General features: G+C 31.8%; 2 protein-coding genes across 2 annotated transcripts; both read right to left on the bottom strand.

The window, feature by feature from the left end:
• Window positions 1-1517: 1517 nt before the first annotated feature.
• Window positions 1518-3068, bottom strand: LOC146912770 (phenolic glucoside malonyltransferase 1-like). The gene has a single exon (XM_085722249.1). It carries the CDS (start codon window positions 3047-3049, stop codon window positions 1661-1663), a length of 1389 nt encoding a protein of 462 aa, XP_085578375.1. The 5' UTR covers window positions 3050-3068; the 3' UTR covers window positions 1518-1660.
• A 3495-nt stretch (window positions 3069-6563) lies between these two features.
• On the bottom strand, window positions 6564-8146 carry LOC146912769 (phenolic glucoside malonyltransferase 1-like). The gene has a single exon (XM_085722248.1). The coding sequence runs from the start codon at window positions 8114-8116 to the stop codon at window positions 6728-6730; it is 1389 nt and encodes a 462-aa protein (XP_085578374.1). The 5' UTR covers window positions 8117-8146; the 3' UTR covers window positions 6564-6727.
• Window positions 8147-21127: the final 12981 nt, after the last annotated feature.

Below are 21127 nucleotides of genomic sequence, written 5' to 3'. Positions count from 1 at the left end.
TCCATGATATACAGTGTAGTTTCTCACAACTTCTTTGAATATATCCAACGTTTCAATTTCCATTCCTAACTTCAAGTGAACCTGACCAAACTTTGCATTTGAATTAAACTGAGGGAAAACTTGTCTTCCATTCCATCACCTTCATCATTGGTACTAATAAGGCTCCATAGTTCTCCAGATGGTAACTGTCATTGTCATTAGAAAAATCATTCTCAGCAACATTGTCTTCAACATTAATACCCATGGTTTGTCAGGGATTTTAGTAAGTGTTTACTGTCAAGGACCTAACTGATAGTAAGTATGCCTGATCAGGGATCTTAATGACCATTTTAATGTTTTCTGTTTGTTTATTCTATATGCTCAGGACAACTTCATTGAGGAAGATGACTCAGTTTTGACGAATAGTCAACACTTTGTTGGGGCGAGTTTGCACCAACATCCATCATCATGTGATTCAATTTTGGTGTTTAATGGAAGATTTGATTTTGAACAAGATAGGGAATTAGATGAGCTTTAAGGATTTGAGTTTTAGGGATTTCATAATTAAATTTGGGATTTAGGGATTTGAGATCCAATTTGGGGATATTGATTTTCGGTTTAGGGACCAAAATGACAATTTTCTACTTTCACTTTATTCCATGTGACACCTTATGCACCTTGTCAGCACAAAGCATTTGTCATCTCATCCGTTAACAAAAGTTTGGTGAACAAAAATGTTATTTTGGTATTTTATACAACTTGTATTTGAGGAAAAAAAATTGTATTGTGATTTGGCGGGGGAGGAGAATTTCAATTTTTGTCTGGTCCTTTGTTTCTTAATTTGTCTAGTCCTGAGAATAGTTTTTTTTGTGTTGCCTGGGAGGAAAATTTCAATTTTTGTCTTGTCCTTTGTTTCTTAATTTGTCTAGTCCCGAAAATAGTTTATTTTTGTGTGGCCGGGGTTCGAACCCCGAACCTTGCATACATTATGCATTGTCCATACCAACTGAGCTAGACTCACGAAGACCACAGAATAGTTATAATTAAACACAATACAACTGGAGTTCTTCTATCTAGTCCTTTATTTTTAGCGAATCAAAGACACCTTAAATATGAAAGAGTGAAGAATATGATAATCAAACTCAAGCTCTAACATACTAATTGTTTATATAGCTACCAACTAAGTTGTATTTTGAGACAATTTATTATTAATTTATTTTATTAGATTCAAACACTTAATTTTATTAGTTGTTTCAAGTGTTATTTAGTAAAATATAAAAAATATTAAAATCTTAAATATTTGAATAAATAATATTTAAGAGTTACATACAAAAATTTAATCTATTTATTTTTCAATAATTCTTATTTCTCCATAGTTTTTAAGTGTTGCTTACAAAATTTTAAAGTTTTTTTTAGGCAAAAGAAAATTATATTAAATAAAAAAAAGATGTATAGACTGGGAACATTAAACGTGACGCAAGTACATCCCAAACTGGAATACATGGTGATAAAATAGATCAAATGGATCAGCCCTAGTATATCCAAACAAAAATTCAATAATCAAAGGCACAACTCAACCTACGTACAGATGCGAAACCATGTTATAAAAATATGAATAGTAAACATATGCAAAGAACAGAAGATTACAAATCAAATCAAACTACTATTAAACTTTGAAACTTTAAATGGATTCAAGTCCTTGAACAAAAAGGGTAGAAAAAGCTTCCATCTCTTCCTTACTTAAAGCCAAACCAATCTCAATTCCACCATTGTTATTCCTACTTTCACTAATAGAAAATGCTCCTGATTTATCAGTTGAAGTCATATCAACTTTTTTTGGCTTTCCAAATCCAAAATCAATACTATAAAACTCAAACCTTGGTGATCCAGCAATAGAGTAAATTTTACCTTCCATTCCACTAGACATATTAGAAACCCAATTTTCAGCTCCATTTAAGACTCCAAAATCTTTCACACTATTCAAAGCTTTATTTATCCCTTCTAAAGCATTTAAAAATCCATTTTTTCCAACTAAGTTCTTTGTCTCAAACACAATCTTTTGTCCTGCAATACAATTTCCAATATACATAGTAGAAATTGAAGGGTCCAATCTTGATCTACAATCCATACCAAATATGAAAACCACTTTTTCAACCTTAGGTTCTTCTGCTTTTGTTAAACATGCCAAAACATAAGCACATGTAACTGAAAAAGTTGACAAATTTATAGCATTCATTTTCATCTCATTTTTTGCATGTTCTTTAAGCTTTTGAATATTTGAAGGTGTCAATTCATACAAACTTTTAACTAGATCATGTTTCATTGGACCAGAAAAATTCATAATCTTGAGACTTTTATTATTTGGTCCACCTTGTTTCATCAAATCAACAACATATGCTTCACTAATTCCAATTCCATTATTATGGTCTTGTATCAATGATCTATCAAATAAAGGTGTTAGATTTTCAGGTAATGATAAAAAAGATGAATCAAGTTTAGAATTAGAACATGTAATATGGGACCATGATTTCATAAAAGTAGTTGCAGATCTTCCATCTAAAGCAGCATGATGTGTTGTTATTCCAATGCAAAAACCATTGTTTGGAAACAAAGTGACTTGTATTGCAAGTAAAGAAGCCTTTTCATGAGAATTTTTCAATAGGGGTATCAAATGATATCTTTGTGAAGCTTCACAATGATGAGAAGAAAGATCTTTGAAACTTTCTTTGGACTCAACAACATTGAAGGAAACAAAATCTCCCTTATCATAATATATGATTGGTTTTGATGAATCACTAGGCCAAATTATGTTACCAACAAGAGGGAGAAAGTATTGAAGTGTGAGTGAAAGTGAGTGTTTGAGATTTGGAAGAAGAGTTTCATAGAAGAAAGAGGGTGAGTTTTTGAGTTCGTAGAAGAAAAGACGTTCAACTGGTGGAAATCTTAACCATAAAAGATCAAAGAAAGTGAGTGGAAATGAGGTTGGTGATGGAAAAGGTTTTGTTGTGTCAAGATAGGGTTCAATGTTGCATACTTGAACAACTTTGAATGATTTTTCATGTTGTTCCATGGTTGAAAAAGAAAGAAATGTTTTTAACAAAGAAACATTGTCCAAAGCAATTATATATAGAGGAATAATGTTTGTAAGCACCTCAAATATCCATAAGTCCTAACAGCCATTCAACACTTTCCATTGGAAATATGTTCTTAATTATACTTCATCTTATTATTATGAATTATTGAAAAATAAGGTGACGTGGCAATTTGTATGGGAAAGTGTTGAAAAGCAATTGAGGAAGCGACTGATGCTAGCAGTCCTCTTCACCTAAAAGAGTATTAGTATTAATGTATTATCAAAATATAAGCTAATTCTTCTTTTTTGAGTAAATAAGCTAATTCTTCCTGATACGTAAACGTATAAAACGATACTAATTATAAACACTTTTCTTAATACTGTTAATTTGTTAGAGGAAATTATCATCATAAACCAACAAAAGCTTGTGTCTTGGCTACGTGTTTGACACTACTTCATAAGTTACATCAGAAACAATATAAATCATTTCTGATTAAAACAAGCCACGCGTACGAGAAAGTCTTAGTTAGTCAAAAACACAAATAAAAAGTATTTAGGCACATATACATAGATTAGAAAAATTAAAAGATAAAAGCATTTATGAAGTGAAGTCAAACTATTAATTTTGTAACTATTAAATAATCTTAGTTGTTGGATCTAAACTTCACTTTTGGCTCCTCACTTATAAATAGAGCTCTCATTCCTCACTTCTACTCACACCAAAAGTTCTCTCTTGATCCTTGCTAAATAGAGTGCCTTAATACGAACAAAATTTCTAGCTATGAAATTTTGAAGAAAAGACAATCTATCTTGTTTTTTTTTTTACTTGGGATTGTCTGTCCTATCTTCGGATTCCAGATCACAAGAGAGTAAACCTCACTAGTAGAGCATATGAATGCACATTCATTGAGTATGATATTAACAAGAAAACATATAGGTTTTATGACCTAAATGCTAATGTGACCATAGAATCAAATGATGATGATTTCTATGAAATTAAACTCCCCTTTAAATTAAGAAAATAGTGGTGGCACTAGTGGGGGCATTGCAACTGATCACAATTTAGTGATCAGGAGCAGTGATAAGAACATCAAATCAGATGTAACATAACCTCGAATAGGTAAGAAATCACTAGTTGCTACGGAGTATTGACCCGATTACATGGTCTATACATTAGAAGAGAATCCAACTAGCCTTCAAGAAGTGTTGTTTTTCTTGAATGCTGATTTATGACAAGAAGCCATAAAAGATGAGATGGATTCTCTAGAGTTGAACAAGACCTAGTATTTGGTAGACTTGCCTTTTGGTTGCAAATTGGAACCAATTGATCTTTCTGCTATTCATAATTTAGATGTACACCAAATGGATGTTAAAACCTCTTTTTAAATGGTGAACATGAAGAAGAAATCTATATGGAACAACCTAAAGGATTTATTATCCATGGGAAAGAAACTAATGTCTGTATGTTAGATAAGTCTCTGTATGGTATGAAATAAGCTCCAAATGACATGAAATGTTTGACAACGTAATGATAACAAATGAGTTAAAAGTGAATGAAAGTGACAAATAAATATGATAATAACATTTGCAAATACATATGTCTTTACGTAGACGACTTACTAATATTTTGTTGAAATATTCATGTTGTAAACATTATGAAATCATCGTCGTCTAACAATTTGATATGAAAGACCTCGAATAAGCTAATGTATTTATTGGTATCAAAATTATTAGATAAAAAAAAAAAGAGAACTTCATTTAATTAATATCACTACGTTGAGAAGATCTTGAGGAAAATATAATTATGCAAACCTACTTGCACATCATATGATCCAGGTAAAAAAAACTATTTAAGAATACTGGTGAAAGTGTGAGAGCATCATTGGTAACCTCAAGTGTGCCATTGATTACACTAGACCCGACATAACCTATGTCGTGATAGTGGTGCAGGTTTGTTAGTAGACCTAGTAATGAGCATTAGCAAGTTATTGATAGGGTCTTAAGACTCTTAAATAGAACCATGAACCTTGGATTACATTATCAAAGAATTTTGTTGTCCTGGAAGGATACACAGATGCATATTGTAACACCTTATCAGAGGATTTCAAAGCGACCAGTGAATATATATTTAATATCGTTGGAGGAGTTGTTTCTTAAAAAATCTAAGAAACAATATATTGGCTCAGTCTACTTTGGAGTCTAAGCAGATAGCACTAGCAACAGCTAGTGAAGAAGCAAGTTGGAAAACATGCTTGCTAGCAAAAATTCCCTTAGGGGAAAACAATTACCAGTTGTGTTAATCCATAACGATAGTACCGCGACTATCGCAAAAATCGAAAATCGTTACTATAACGGTAAGAGGTGACAAATACGTCATAAGAATTTAACTGTTAGAGAGTTACTCTCCACAGGGACTGTAAGAGTGGGTCATGAACACACTGATGAAAACTTAGCCGATTCTTTGGCGAAAGGATTAGCTAGAGAGAAAATTCATAACACATCGATTCAGATGAGACAACTGCCTATGGAGTCACTCATGATGGTAACCCGACATAAATGACTAGAAATCCCAAGAAATAAGTTCAATGGGTAATAACAAGTTGTGAAGTGATATGAGGTGAACATGCTATAATAAATCATAAAAGACATGATTCCTGAAGCGATAAGAGGTTGAGATAATAGAAACTCTTAATGAGATATATGCTCTATGTGGAGTGGAGTACCTAGCTACAAGAGTGTTCTTAAGACCATAGTCCATTCGAGAAAAAATGTCCCTTTGGAATTAAGAATGGTCTTTGGAGAAGTAAGAGGTTAGAATGGTGGAACACCATATTAGAGTGGTCTCAATACCATAATAGAGTGGTAGAAATACGATATTGGAGTTGTCTTAACACCATATTTGAAGGTATATTTCTATAACAGATCATATAGTGCAATAAGACTCTATTTTATCCCGGGGGCGTCGTGGTTGATAGTTTACTTGCACAATTATGGACAGTGCCAGAAAACATCTTAAATAGAGCAACCTAATCCGCGACTCAGCCTAATAATCTTTTCAGCAATAAAAAATAATATTAACTAATATTGACTATTGTTCCAACAGGCAAACGTTGGCAAAGACGTTGTCGATGCTGTTGTATTCTTTCATCTCAAATATAAAGAAATATTCAATTTTTTAGATTTATTGAACAACCTTTATGAATTAAGCCACTACAATAATTGGATCTTCCAATGAGTATTTTGGCTATGTAGAGTCTTTAGAAGCTTGCATCATTAATACTCCCTCTATTGCAAAATACATGTCATGTAGCAGTCAGCCACTGCACACATGCCAATATACAACTTTGATCATTAATATCTTAATTATATATAACAAAAAATTATAAAAATTTGGTATTTTGATAATATAATATTCATCGAGACAAAATCAAACAAAATCTTACATGCTAACATTTGTATTTATATATTAGTTAAAAAATATGATCAAAATAAGCTATGTGAATAGTGCACATTGTAAAATTGCGACATGTATTTCGAAACGGATGGAGTAGTAATTATTATTTTGCTAAGCTTAATTTGACGAATAAAAGCTAATGCTTGCAAATTTTCATTTATTCAATTACAAGATAAAAGATTACTCTATAGCATATTCAAACTAGTGGACAACTTTGAACTTTAAATAGATTCAAGTCCTTCAACAAAATTGGTAGAAAAAGCTTCCAACTCTTCCTTACTTAAAGCCAAACCAATCTCAATTCCACCATTGTTATTCCTACTTTCACCATGAGAAAATGCTCCTGTTTTATCAGTTGAAGTCATATCAACTTTTTTTGGCTTTCCAAATCCAAAATCACTACTATAAAACTCAAACCTTGGTGATCCGGCAATAGAGTAAATTTTACCTTCAATTCCACTATACATATTAGAAACCCAATTTTCAGCTCCATTTAACACTCCAACATCTTTCACACTATTCAAAGCTTTATTTATCCCTTCTAAAGCATTTAAAAATCCATTTTTTCCAACCAAGTTTTTTGTCTCAAACACAATCTTTTGTCCTGCAATACAATTTCCAATATACATAGTAGAAATTGAAGGGTCCAATCTTGATCTACAATCCATAGAAATTATGAAAACCACTTTTTCAACCTTAGGTTGTTCTGCTTTTGCTAAACATGCCAAAACATAAGCACTTGTAACTAAAAAAGTTGACAAATTTATAACTTTCATTTTCATATTATTTTTTCCATGTTCTTTAAGCTTTTGAATATTTGAAGGTGTCAATTCAAACAAACTTTTAACTACATCATGTTTCATTGGACCAGAAAAATTCATAATCTTGAGGCTTTTATTATCTGGTCCACCATGTTTCAACAAATCAACAACATATGCTTCACTAATTCCAATCCCATTATTATGGTCTTGTATCAATGATCTATCAAAAAAAGGAGTTAGATTTTCAGGTAATGATAAAAAAGATGAATCAAGGTTAGAATTAGAACATGCAACATAGGACCATGATTTCATAAAAGTACTTAAAGATTTTCCATCTAAAGCAGCATGGTGTGTTGTTATTCCAATGCAAAAACCATTGTTTGGAAACAAAGTAACTTGTATTGCAAGCAAAGAAGCCTTTTCATGAGAAATTTTCAAATGTGGTATCAAATGATGTCTTTTTGAAGCTTCACAATGATGAGAAGAAAGATCTTTGAAACTTTCTTTGGACTCAACAACATTGAAGGAAATAGAATCTTCCTTAACATAGTTTATGATTGGTTTGGATGAATCACTTGGCCAAATTATGTTACCAGCAAGAGGGAGAAAGTGTTGAAGTGTGAGTGAAAGTGAGTGTTTGAGATTTGGAAGCAGAGTGTCATAGAAAAAAGTGGTTGAGTTTGTGAGTTCATAAAAGAAGAGAAGTTCAACTGGTGGAAATCTTAACCATAAAAGATCAAAGAAAGTGAGTGGAAGTGAAGTTGGTGACGAAAAAGGTTTTGTTGTGTCAAGATAAGGTTCAACATTGCAAACTTGAACAACTTTGAATGATTCTTCATGTTGTGCCATGGTTGAAAGAGAAAGAAATGTTTATAGCAAAGAAACATTGTCCAAAGCAATTATATATAGAGGAATGAATGATATTTGTGAGCACCCCAAATATCCCAACAGCTATTCAACACTTCTTCATTATAAATACGTTCTTAATTATACTTCATCTTCTTATTATGATTTCACCAAAAAGATCCTATTATAAACAACTTTAATAATACCGTTAATTTGTTAGGTATATCTATGTTTAAAATACACAAGTATATTTATTTTACCGTTTATTTAAACTATTTTATTTACTATTTTATCCTTTAATACTATTATTTTAAATTTTAATTAAAAAAATTAAATCTCATTAAAATAAAAAATATTCCACTACAATATTATCAATATTACATATTTTTCCTAAAATAAAATCAATATTATATATGAATGAGATAGGGATTTTGGGCTAAATTTTTTATAATTCTAATTATACCCTTAAATAAAATTTTCTATAATAATTTTATATTTTTGGTGTATTAAAAAAAATTATATTATATTTGTTAAATTACTGTTATTATTCAAAAAGATAAATATGTTTTTTTTAGGTTTGTTACAATTTCAAAGTTACAAATATTTGTACTACTGAATTATAATTTTAATCAAAATCAAAATTTTATATAAAATATTATTTTTAATTTATAAACGTTAACTTAATAAAAAACCAGAAAAATAGATATGTGAATGTCCGTTTTTTCTCTAGTAGGTAATAACATGTGTAGAGGAGATTATCATCATAAACCAACAAACTACACCTTATTTCTCTATAAAAAAAAGTTTGTGTCTTGCCTACGTGTACGACAGCACTTCATAAGATACATGAGAAATAATATGAATCAAATTGGTACCACACGAATGAATACCATCAATTCTTCACCCTCCCATTATTTATGTCGGTACTGATATTCTTCACCCTCCCTATATGTCAATAATTATGACACCCTCACATGTGATAAATCTCCATTCTTCACCCTCCCATGTGATATGAACAATTTTGTCAACTAAAAAAAAGGGTAATCTGCCAATTCACTCACCCTCCATTCCTTCCCATTTTCTTCAACTGATAAAACGGGAGATTTTCTCTTAGTGAAAGTAGGAATAACAATGGTGTAATTAAAAAGTTGCAAGCATTAGCTTACCAAAATCTGTACTATTTTTATTATTATTATTATTATTATTATTATTATTATTATTATTATTATTATTATTATTATTATACAATAAGGTTTATAAAATCAGGATTTTGCTTAAGATCGAAAAGGAATAACAAAATCAAAATCAAAATCGAAAGATTTTACTCAACTACTTTTGTAGAATCGATATATGATAGCAAAATCGAAAATCGTAAAATTGCAATCAAAATCAATGAATTCTACCAAAAAAAATGTTAAATATATGTTATATATAATTTGCATATAGTCATGAATGACTCAAAGTTTAAAGTCCACAAAATTCTTATACATAAATAACTTAAAATCTAGATGTCAAATATTCTTTAGTAGTCATAATAATGCTAAACAACCTAGACAGAATACTTAAAAGGTAAATTCTAGATGTCGAACAAAATACTTGATAGGTGGCTATTAAGTTTAAACTTTCAAGGCAAAATAATTAGATATATAACTAAATACTTAAGGGCAAGTCCTAGATGCAATCATAAATCACGATGAAAATCGTCAATTATTTAGATTATCTCCCATCATATCAACACGTTCATCTTCATCATTTGGATGAAGAAGAAATGGAACTGGATGTGCGGTGAAGAGATAATGTGGTGTGAAAGAATAAAAAAAATGGTTATAGAACCGGATCACATGTACAAATCGGGGCAATTGGCGAATTGGTCAAAATTGACCTGTATAATAAGTCCTCCCCTCCATCCAAACACACCCTTAGTGTAATTTAAATTCTGTTATTTACACCTCTGTGCCATTTGTGATATGTCGTTTCATCATGTTGATCTCAACTACGCATTTAATTTCGTAAGTGAAGGTTGGCATTTTATATAAAAAAAAATAGGGTCTTGTTAACGAGTGCCTCGGGGCACTTTTTAAGCATTCTAAAATAAGAAATTATTCTTTGAAAAAGTAAAATATTTCGATTTCCAATGCATTGATTACACACATTTTCATAAATACTTATTACTTATAGTCCTTAAAGAGTGCCCCAGAGGCATTCATTAACCTTTCCAAAAAAAAATAACATAAAATTTCAATAAACTTGTGAGTGTGGTGGTAATCTATTAAAGTTTATTTTATATACTAAGCAAGATGAAATGTCAAGGAAGTTCGAAAAATCTTTCCGCTTTCCTACCATGAGCTTCTTAAGCATACGTAGAAATATATAAATTAAATATTTTTAGAAAATAAAATTAAAATAAGAATTTTTTAATATAATAGTGTATAATACATTTTGTTAGGGAAGTGTATAATATTTCCTTGTCAAAAAAAAAAAGAGTGTATAATATTTCCTAATATAATGGTGTAGTTCCTATTTTAATGTAAATTAACTATTTTTTGTTTAGCAATTTAAATAATATTTAAAAAAGGATAAAATAGTAAATAAGATACTTTAAATAAAGAGTAAAATTGAAAAAGAATAAGACAAGCCCATTTCATGTATTTTTTTTAAATATAGTTAAGATTTAAATAATATTAAAAAAAAGATAAAATAGTAAATAAAAAAAGGATAAAATTGGAAAGATAAAAAAATCAACCAAACCAAAACTAATGAACTTTGATGGAAAAACTATTTTGCATTCAAAGCACATTCATAAGATGATATTACCCTTCAAAGCACATTGACGAGAAAGCTCATTATAAAGAATAAAAAACTTTGTCCCTGCGAGCATAGCTCAGTTGGTAGGGACATGCATTGTTATATGCAGGGGTCGGGATTCGAACCCCGGACACCCTACTTATTCACCTTGAACAAAAGGTGAATTCTAGCCACTAGACTAATTGAAAAAAAAAAAAAACTCTCTAAACCATTTATGTGGGACTTCTTATGTTTTCGATTGTATTCAGTTAGATTTTACAGAACATCCGCTATTGTTTTTAACTCTTATAATGAACTTGAGAGTGATGCAATGAATGTATTCTATTCTATGTTCCCTTCTTTATATACTATTGGACCTTTACCTTCATTATTTAATCAAACTGCACATAATCACTTGAAATTTTAAGTTCTAATCTTTGGAAAGAAGATACCAAGTGTCTTAATGGCTTGAATCCAAGGAACTATTATAGTTTGGCCAATAGCAAGACACCCTTTTTTGCAAATTATTAGGCATGATCTTGTCAATGGCGTCTCGTTTATTTTGTCATTTGAGTTTGAGAATGAAATTTCAGATAGAGGCCTAATGGCAACATGGTGTTCGCAAGAGCAAGTAATGAACCACCCTTCAATCAGTTGATTCTTGACTCATTGCGGATGGAACTCAACCACTGAAAGCATATGTGTTGGAGTTACAATGTTGTGTTGGCCATTTTTGGCTGATCAACCAACATTGTAAATATATTTGCAATACATGGGAGATTGGAATTGAAATCGATACTGATGTGAAAAGAGAGGAGTTAGAGAAGCTGCTCAGTGAAATGATGTCCAGAGAAAAAGGAAAGAAGATACGGCAAAAGGCCATGCCCATGAAGGTTAGAAGCGACTATCCAACGGTCACAAAACAACCAAAAAATGATTTGGAAGGTTAGAAGCGACTGAAAGCATCTCAAAGTTGATGATTCGTCATATGAAGATCCTTTCTTCAAAAATAAGAAAAACACACGATGATAATTCGTTTATGTCTTCTTTACATATGTTTGTTTTCTTTTAAGTATAGTTATTTTTAGCTAGTTTTTCAGGTTAGGTCATGTATATGACATTCTCAGTAGCTACTTAAGCCATACGTAATATGTTGAGTTATCTTTGAATATAATTTTGAATTGCTTAGTTATATTTGGTTGATTTTTATTGTTAATGCTTTTTATGAGTTGACGAATGTTCATAAATTGATAAAGGTCTTAAATGACTATTAACAATAGTTTTTGGGGCTTGACCTAATTTTAACCATTCAATCTATAATAGTTTTAGAGATGATATTTTATTACCACCTTTATGACGAGTTTTTACGCGTAGTCAAATACATTAGGGGATTGTGGCCAAAGAAGCGGATTAAGTACCAAGACATTAGACTTAACTATTTTTGTTAGAACGTCAACTACGGAAACAATTGTAGACTCTGAACCAAGTTACCAAGTAGCAAAAGAGAAGGAAATCGAACATGACCTAATTGTTCTTTAATACATTTCTACTTCATTTTAGTAAACCAATAATTTTCTAATGCAACCTCAATTTACACATCCTAACCATAATCGTGGTAGCTGAATAGAGATTTTACAATCTCTTTAAAACAAACTTTATAGATTTTACTTCTTGACAATAGTTTAATGTACTTCACAAAATTGACCATCAGTGTAAACAAACACATTAGTGTATATCTTTCTTAGTATTTTTATCATAAATAAATCAGACAGTCAATCCATAAAAATTGTCCTTATGGACTAAAAGTCCAAAACACAAGTGCATGGTAAATCATCTCATACGTCACATGCACACTAATACTACTATGGTGGCATTTCACATAGGAAAGGTCAATCCTTTTCCACCATAGGAAAGGCAGAATTTTCCCTACTGTTACCACTTTAACAGGTTGCAATTGGCTTTGTTTGGTATTGTAGTTCAGACAAAAAAACATTAATAACTTATTAATTATTATACTATACTGCGAACTACACCTCCTATTTAAAAAATAATACTATCCACACACAAAAAAAAAACAGTACTACTCCACTCTTCTCTCCTCCTTGTTCACAGATATCTGTAACCCTCAAATCATTGCAGATATTGCACACATTCAAAAGAAAATACCTTCTTTATGTTGGATGTGTGATAAAAAAGATATATGTGTGTCTTCACCAAATAGTTTAAGATTGAGATAGTCAATTTATATGGTACCAGAACCTCCCTGGTTAGGTGGTTTAGACATTGATTCTTGATTTCTCCAATAATAAGTTAAATCTCAGCACAGAAACAAATGGACGGGTGTATTGTCCATACTTAAACCTTAAACGTTTTGAAAGTGGGTTAACTTCTGAACAAGCACTATGCCTAAACGTTTTGAAAGTCTAATCCCTTATTTATTAGGTTAGGCTACATCTAAACCTAATTTTTCCCTCTAATTATCTGTAATTAATGCTAAACCATGAAAACCTAGAAATATTTCCCTCCTATTGTTTGCAGCATTTGAATTTGAATCTCAAATTTTCTTGGAAGTTTGTTGCAGCTCCACCAATTTGTGTGCATTAATTAAGGGATGATTTAATTGTTAGGCTTTCCAATATTTTTGCATTTTTTAAAATTCAAATTCCCATCTAATATTAACCACGACCTTTGGGATATCCCATGCAGTTAAGTACAGACTCCCACTCCCCACAAATTTAGTTGTTTCCAAAGCACTTTCACGTATCAATTCACACTCCTTCTCACTATAAATGCATACCATAGTAGAATTGAATAAAACACATACTTATTTCTCACTTCTATCGTTCATACTGAGAATTTCTCCCTTCAATCATTCATTCAAAGAAAGCGTACTAATTCAATTCATCTTCTTGATTGTTCTATCTATGTCTTCCTTTTTTTGGGAAGGAAATTGCTATAAAACCCAGATTAGTAGATCTCTAATCTCTTAATAAGAAGGTTTGTGCGTGGTAGCTACTTGCAGTGGTGATGGCTTATACGACGGTGATTGCTTGCGGTGGCTCACGGTGACAATATAACTCCCGATGGTATACATTCTTGAATTTCTGTTTTCTGTTGATGCTTACAAAATGCAGTAAAGAAAATCTTTTGAGGTGTAGTATTTTTATCCTAATATTATTTATCAGGTGTGTTTTTTAGTACGGTGCATTTCATAATTCAATCAATGAATTTTTTGTTATGAATTTGATGATATTATAATAGTGTAGTTCAAGAAACTCTTGAATATTTGGATCCAATGTTATTTACCCATGTTAATTATCCTGTAAAAAAATATGGTAGCAGTTATAAAACCTATCCGCTCCCATCAATCTTATTAAATTACTATGTTTGCTACTTCATTTGAAATTTGAATATACCACTAATTGCCCACGTAAATTAAATATCCATCCATCTTCCCTAAGGATTAATATCACATCTACTTTCCATAAATCAAATTTTCTATGCAGCCTGCACTCTATATATACTATTGGATGCATTCACATTGAATTGTTTCACATCTCAGTCATTAGGTATTTCCACTTCATTCCTTTTAGAAGCTAGAAATCGTTTTAATTTTCCATTTGATATTGGTTACATGTTTGCTTGATATTTATTAATGTTTGTTTATTCATGTGACAGCACCGTTGGATCCGAACCCTGCTTTCGAATTGGACAGGATTGTTAATCCAACTGCATGTGGAAAATATAACATATTGTGTAGGCTTTGTTAGAAATGGGTGATCGAGGCCTGCAATATTCCTGAAGGTGCAGAGATGATCAGGATAGGTGTTGTAGTGGCTGGCAATAATGAAACTTTGTATTTTATGGTCAATCGTAACTAGGATCTTTTGTGATATTCATTGGTTATTTCAAAGTTATATACATGTTTTTTCTTAATTTCATTACAGCAAAAAAAATAAACGTAATTGATTAACATCCACATTACAGAAACAAAAGTTACCAATAACTTTTCACCATAACCATCTCATTTAAGCTCTCTTATTTGAGTTTAATTCTTGACGTGACTGCACTTGCAAGTGCAAACACGACTTTCCTACACTATAGCAAATCATCCCAATCCAAAGTAAAAACAAGGAATAAAAGAATATTTAGCCAAACAAAGCATTCATATCGTCAGATTAAATAAACATATTTGACAATGCTTTTAAGTTAAGAGATTATTTTCTAATAGGCTTTGCCTGATAATAACTTTTATATTAAAGGATTACTTTATAATGAGTTTGTTACTTAATAGTGAGTTTTGAAGTTTATATGCTTTTCAATGTCTTTCTCAAAACCTATGAATCCATATGTTCTAAATTTTTAGTATAAAATTCAAGTTCTAAAAAATTGCTAGGTATTACAAAAAAGAACGTGTCTTTAAATATGGAATGAATTTGTAAGTTACTTTTATGCTATAACAGTATAAAGATAGGCAATTTTTAATTATTAAGAAATTGCAATGTTAAAATAAGCATCTATTGTTTTCTTTTAAATAGGTATATGTTGCTAAAAAAAGTTAAATAGGTATATGAGCATCGCCCATTCCCATTCATTTTTATTTTTTTTATGGAAATTCCAAACTCAACATTTGTGCTCATTAGTGGTATATTATAGTGTTATATAAGTATAAATATAGCTATTGTGTTAGTGGTATAAGGGTTGGTTAACTAAATTAATTATCATCGTGCCATAACTTGGCTCCAATATGGCAACTTACACTCCATTATCTGATGTTTTTGTGGCAAGAGGAATTTAAAAGTTAGGGTTGTGTCGCTCATGTTTGGTGTATACCAGACAAGGATCATCCTCAGGAGACACTTTTTATGAATATGTTCTTAGTTGACGAAAATGAATGTATAACATTTGTTCATCAATTAACGGGTCGTGCTCCAGTTCGATTCACCTTTACTGTCGGACTGTCTGATCTAATAAATTGTTGACACGTGGTTTTGTCTTTAGTGGGCAGAGAAATGTGTTTCGACCCTTTTGCAAAAAAAAAACTCTTAATGAACTATATTTCGTTTTTCAAAAACACCCATGCCGTCTTCTCCTATACTCTTCTTCATTTCTCTCTCTCGGCTCATAAGACCCGTGCGGCGCACGGGTCATCAATCTAGTTTCACTAACATTCATTAATAACAATACATTTTAAAATAGGGTTAAAATATATTTTTAGATCCTATAAATATACAAACTTTTTGTTTTAGTCCCTCTAAAAAAATTCTTTGATTTTTAATTCCCCAAAAGTTTTTCATTTTCACTTTTGGTATATCTCTTTTCAAGTAAACTCATGTAGAATTATTTTTTTTAAATAAAATGAAAAAATATATTTAATCGATGCTTTCAGTTTCGACAACATGATTAAACAGGTTGATTTTTTTTTTGAAGGAGGTTAAGGAGGTCGAAATTTTTTGACCAAATTTATTTAACCAAATAATACTTAATGTGTTGGTTTTATGTGGTGAGTCGGAAATATGTAGACGGTGGTTCCAATAGAATGTTTTGGTTTGAGCTTTATGATTTTCGTTTTACTCATAGGCCCAATATTCATTATTAAGCCAATAGCCCATAAAATAAAATATCATTAAACCTTTTTTTTTGTGGGGTCACAATTTTTGTACGTTTTTTAAAACAAAAAGTAAACAATAAGTTGCAAGTGAACAATCTCAACCATTGAATATTTTTATTAATATATCAAGGGTCATAATTCACTTTTCCCATGGTGGGAAAGGAATCAACCTTCTCATGTGAAATGTCACCGAAGGATAATCCTTAAATTTCCAACGCTATTGATGATAGGAGCATACAGATGTGTTGGATGATGCATTCCATATTCAATCAAACTCAAAGCAGCTTTGAAGTTTGATTCACACGTGACAAATCAAACCCTAAATCATTTCACTCATGCAGCCAGAGTCTCAGTCTTTCAGATGACACTCATTTATCATAATTCTTTTTTCTCCTTCCATATCTCACACTCTTGGCCTCTCTTTTCTCAATCACCATAGCCATCGATGTCATCATTTCTTTGCTATATAATGCATTGCAACATTACGCTCGGGGCTGAAAATTACCTTTATTTTTATTTAATTTTTTTTATCCACTGCGGAGATGGGGATGTGACAGAGATATCTGAACCCGTCGTGGACGGGAATGATATTCAATTTCTCATCTCCGCTAAATATGGGTAGGGTAACGGGTAAGTATATGTGAATAGGATATAGGGACGGGAAAGGTAAAACCCGTCCCCATCCCACCCTACCCCATTGTCATGCCTAATTAATTCTAGCTACTGGGGTGTGATTTAATGAGATTCATAATATATCAACAAGTAATAAAAAAGAGTTGGTTGTCTTTCTTTGAAGGAAGCTTTTTTAATCCATTCAGAACCTATAGTGCTTCCATATTCTCGTGGCTTTTGAACAATCTCACTAAGTGTGAAGAGCTGCTCCACATCTAGGAACAGAAGAATCTCAACAAATTATTTGGTAACATATCATGCACAAAAGTCCAAACAAAATCTCTTACATCCTGAACAACTTTAACTTTCCTACACGTTTGGTTATTTCCATTCTTACTAGTTGCGACAAAGTTGGGTGCGGTTTATCAATTTATGACCTAAGCACCCAAACTATTGTATATATTTGCTCAAAACAAAGCCAATTGCAACCTGTTAAAGTGGCAGCTGTAGGTAAAATTCTGTCTATCGCATGGTGGAAAAGGATTGACCTTTTCCATGTGAAATGCCACCTTATCCTTCGGTTTTATGTTTTCATCATTCTTTGAGGGAGATGAACAATTGTGCATCCTGATTAGTGCTGAGTTGCAATGTTGCAGCATGTCTTGCAGTCAAAGGTCAACTCCTTTTTCATAATAAAATTCAATCGAAATAATATTACTTTCTGTCTCAATTATAAATAAATTTATGTTTTACAGTTTTAGATTCATTTAATAAATGATGTATATAATCTATAATATAGACTACATACATAATTTATTGAATAAACTTTTAAAAGAAAATGTACTTATAATTAAGATCGAATGTAATACCAATTATTTTTCCCAAAAAAGGTGGACCGCATATGTTGACCACATAACTTAGTCAAAAAAAGTTGACCAAAAAAATAAATTCAAAAATTTTTTTGAGCCACCGCAATAGGTTATACCACTTAGGTGGATGCTAGGATTGGTATAGAGAAATTTTATAAATTATAGTAGCAAAAACATATTATAATGGGGATTTAATTTGTATTCCATGAAAAAGGATTTGGTGGGGTTCGAACAGACAGAATGGGAAATGTATCAATTGGTTAAGGTGGGAGAAATTTACAATGAGAAAAGAATATGGCGGTATGGGCTTTCGACATCTGTATGGTTTCAATTTGGCAATGGTAGGGAAGCAAGGTTGGAGATTAGAAACCAACCATGATACTATAGTTGCAAGAGTCTTCAAAGCTAAATTTTTTCCAAGAGGAAATTCCGTGGACGCAAAACTGGGTCACAACCCGAGTTATGTTTGGCGTAGTATCCATGCTTCATAGGTAATAGTCAGAGGAGGCCTCAGATGGAGATTGGGAGATGGTTCAAAGATTAGAACATGGTATGATCCTTGGCTAAACGATGAAGGGGGAGCCTATGTGACAAGCAACATACCGATGGGGAAGGAGGGCATGATGGTTAGCGAGCTAATTGAAGAAGATGGCAATGCGTGGAAAGTGGATGTCATCAAGGAAATGTTCAATGAGAGAGATTCCAAAAATATCTTAGCCATACCAATTATGGACGAGATGGGAGAAGACAAACGATGCTGGAAATTTACAAGTCATGGGGAATACACTGTAAAATCGGCATATCACTATACCATGGAGATCCTAGTGAATAACAACGAGTTAAGAGAAGAAGGCATTGTTTTATCTTGGTTTTCGGGTGTCAAACATTGATTAAGTTTGAACCTTTTGAACCTTTGATATCTCATTTTTTCTTGGGAAGGGAAAAATAAGAAAAAACCCTTGAGAATCGAGGTCCGGGAGTTGGTTTTGCTATAGGAAGGTGTTAGGCACCTATAGCAACTATAGTATCCTATAGGAACCGTCTTTACTTTCTACGCACGCGCTTTATTTTTAAATGCTATTTGAAAGTGTTATTTACACCTAAGAGTTTACTAAGTCAAGAATTGGAGGGAGAAGAAGATGTTTGAGTTTTGTTTTATTTGAATTGAAGGAATATTGGTTCCTTGCCTACGTACCCTTTTACGGGATCAAATCCACCGTAGTTCTCTTCCAAACAATGTTTTTGTTTTTATTGATTGATTTTAAGTTTGAAAAATGGAATTTTGAAGAATAAGAGGGAGAGGCCTCAAGGGCATAAGATTGGAAAAGAGTGAGGTGGAATTAGTTACTTTGCAAAAGAAGTCTAAGTATGATTAAAATTCATTAAGATTTTTGATTAAGAAAATAAAGGGAAAATCAATGGGATTTTGATCCCAAAGTTTATTTAGAAAATGATTTGAGTGATGTTGTTCATATTTTTTTTAAAAAAAGAGGATTTTTGTCTAAGTTTCAAGGCTCCTAAACATACATCTAGGCATACATTCCCTAAACATACATCTAAAGTATCCATGTGATGTGTGTGCAAGTGTCGGTGCTTGTGTCGGTGTACATCATTAGAGTCCATTGTCCTTTACATATGCCCTAATTTACATGCTATGGTCTTGCAAGAAGTTAAAAATATAAAGAAAATTACAAAATTCCTAGGTCTTTACATCCTAATTTTTTTGCAAGAAATGTAAATTGCTAGAAAATTAGATCTAGAGGGATAGGATGAGAATGCTATGAATGAACTATGGAAGAGAGTGTTAGTAACATAATATGGCATAATAGAATAGAAATTTTAAACAATGTAGCAAAGACTTAACACAAGAGGTGACAAAACTCTTAGCAAAATATTCCTAAAATTTATCATAATATCAAGACAAGTATATGACCTATAATTCCCCTATCATGACAATTTTCAAAGGTTTCATCACAATCAACGATATGAGAGTTATAAGAACACATTCAAGTCAAGAATCATGATATATTTTAGGCATACTTGGCACTTTATTTTCACAAACAAACATTTACATGACTTGTAAAACAAGTAATCACAAATCAGCACACCAAATAGTGAGATAACCACAAATTCAGAGGCATATACATCATAGAATCACTCATCAAGTAGTACTATCATGTATCAAAGTATTAGAATCAAGAACATGGTAAAAGTTCACAAAATTTTAACAAAACAAGTGAAAATATTAATGAGAAACATCACATATATCTTTATAGCTTTTAATATGCAAAAATATCACAAAGAACAAGTCCCAAGCATCCATGACATTCACAAGTATTTTCACACAATTTTGGAAGCTTTAACAAGATTTTGACAAAATTACAAGTGCTAAACTTAATCAAGAAATCCACATTTCACTTATATTTTTCTAACCAATTTTAACAGGTAAAAAAAACACTAAGAATCAACAAAAGTATCAAGAAAAGCAATAGAAAATTTTTAGGAATTTTTTTTACCAAAGTCTTGAACACATAGAGGTGCAAACAGCAAGAAACAGTATTGAAATAGCAAAACCAAAGCAAGGAAACGAAATCCAGTAAAAAGAAGCCCATGCCCAAAGTCTTTGATGGATCTGGACTATCCAAACGCATCAGGAGCGTTGGATTGATCCAGCTCCATCAAACCCTAGATCTAGTGATTGAAAACGAAGCAGAGGTGAACCAGGACTGAACTGGTCTGGTTCAGAGGTTTATAAAAAGGCTAAGGGACCGGTTCAACCCACTTCTCACTTCTCTTTCTCTCTCTAAGCTCTCTCCTAGTGAGAGAAGCTCTGCAACTCTCTTCTTCTCCGATCACCTTCTCCGATGAACACAACGACGGAGGTACGGTGGCCCGCCGGTGGCGCCGCCGTACCTGAACATTTTTTCTGAAATTTTTTACATCGTTGTGTTCGTCTTTGACTCCTCTTCATGATTCTGAAACTCGTTTTTTGAAGTAATGCCTAGATATGAACAGATCTACGCTTGAATCTTTCGGTTTCTATGTTTTCAAAACTTTTCGAAACTTCTTGAAATGAAACACTAATCCAAACTATTTTCTTCACTGATTATGAATATGAGCTTGGATTTACAAAATAAA

Source organism: Medicago sativa, chromosome 6 (genome assembly GCF_051527215.1).
Source record: "Medicago sativa cultivar Bolivia chromosome 6, Bolivia_mono, whole genome shotgun sequence".
Lineage (NCBI taxonomy): Eukaryota > Viridiplantae > Streptophyta > Magnoliopsida > Fabales > Fabaceae > Medicago > Medicago sativa.
Note: the sequence above shows the minus strand (reverse complement) of the source record. Positions and strands in the feature narration are given on the sequence as shown.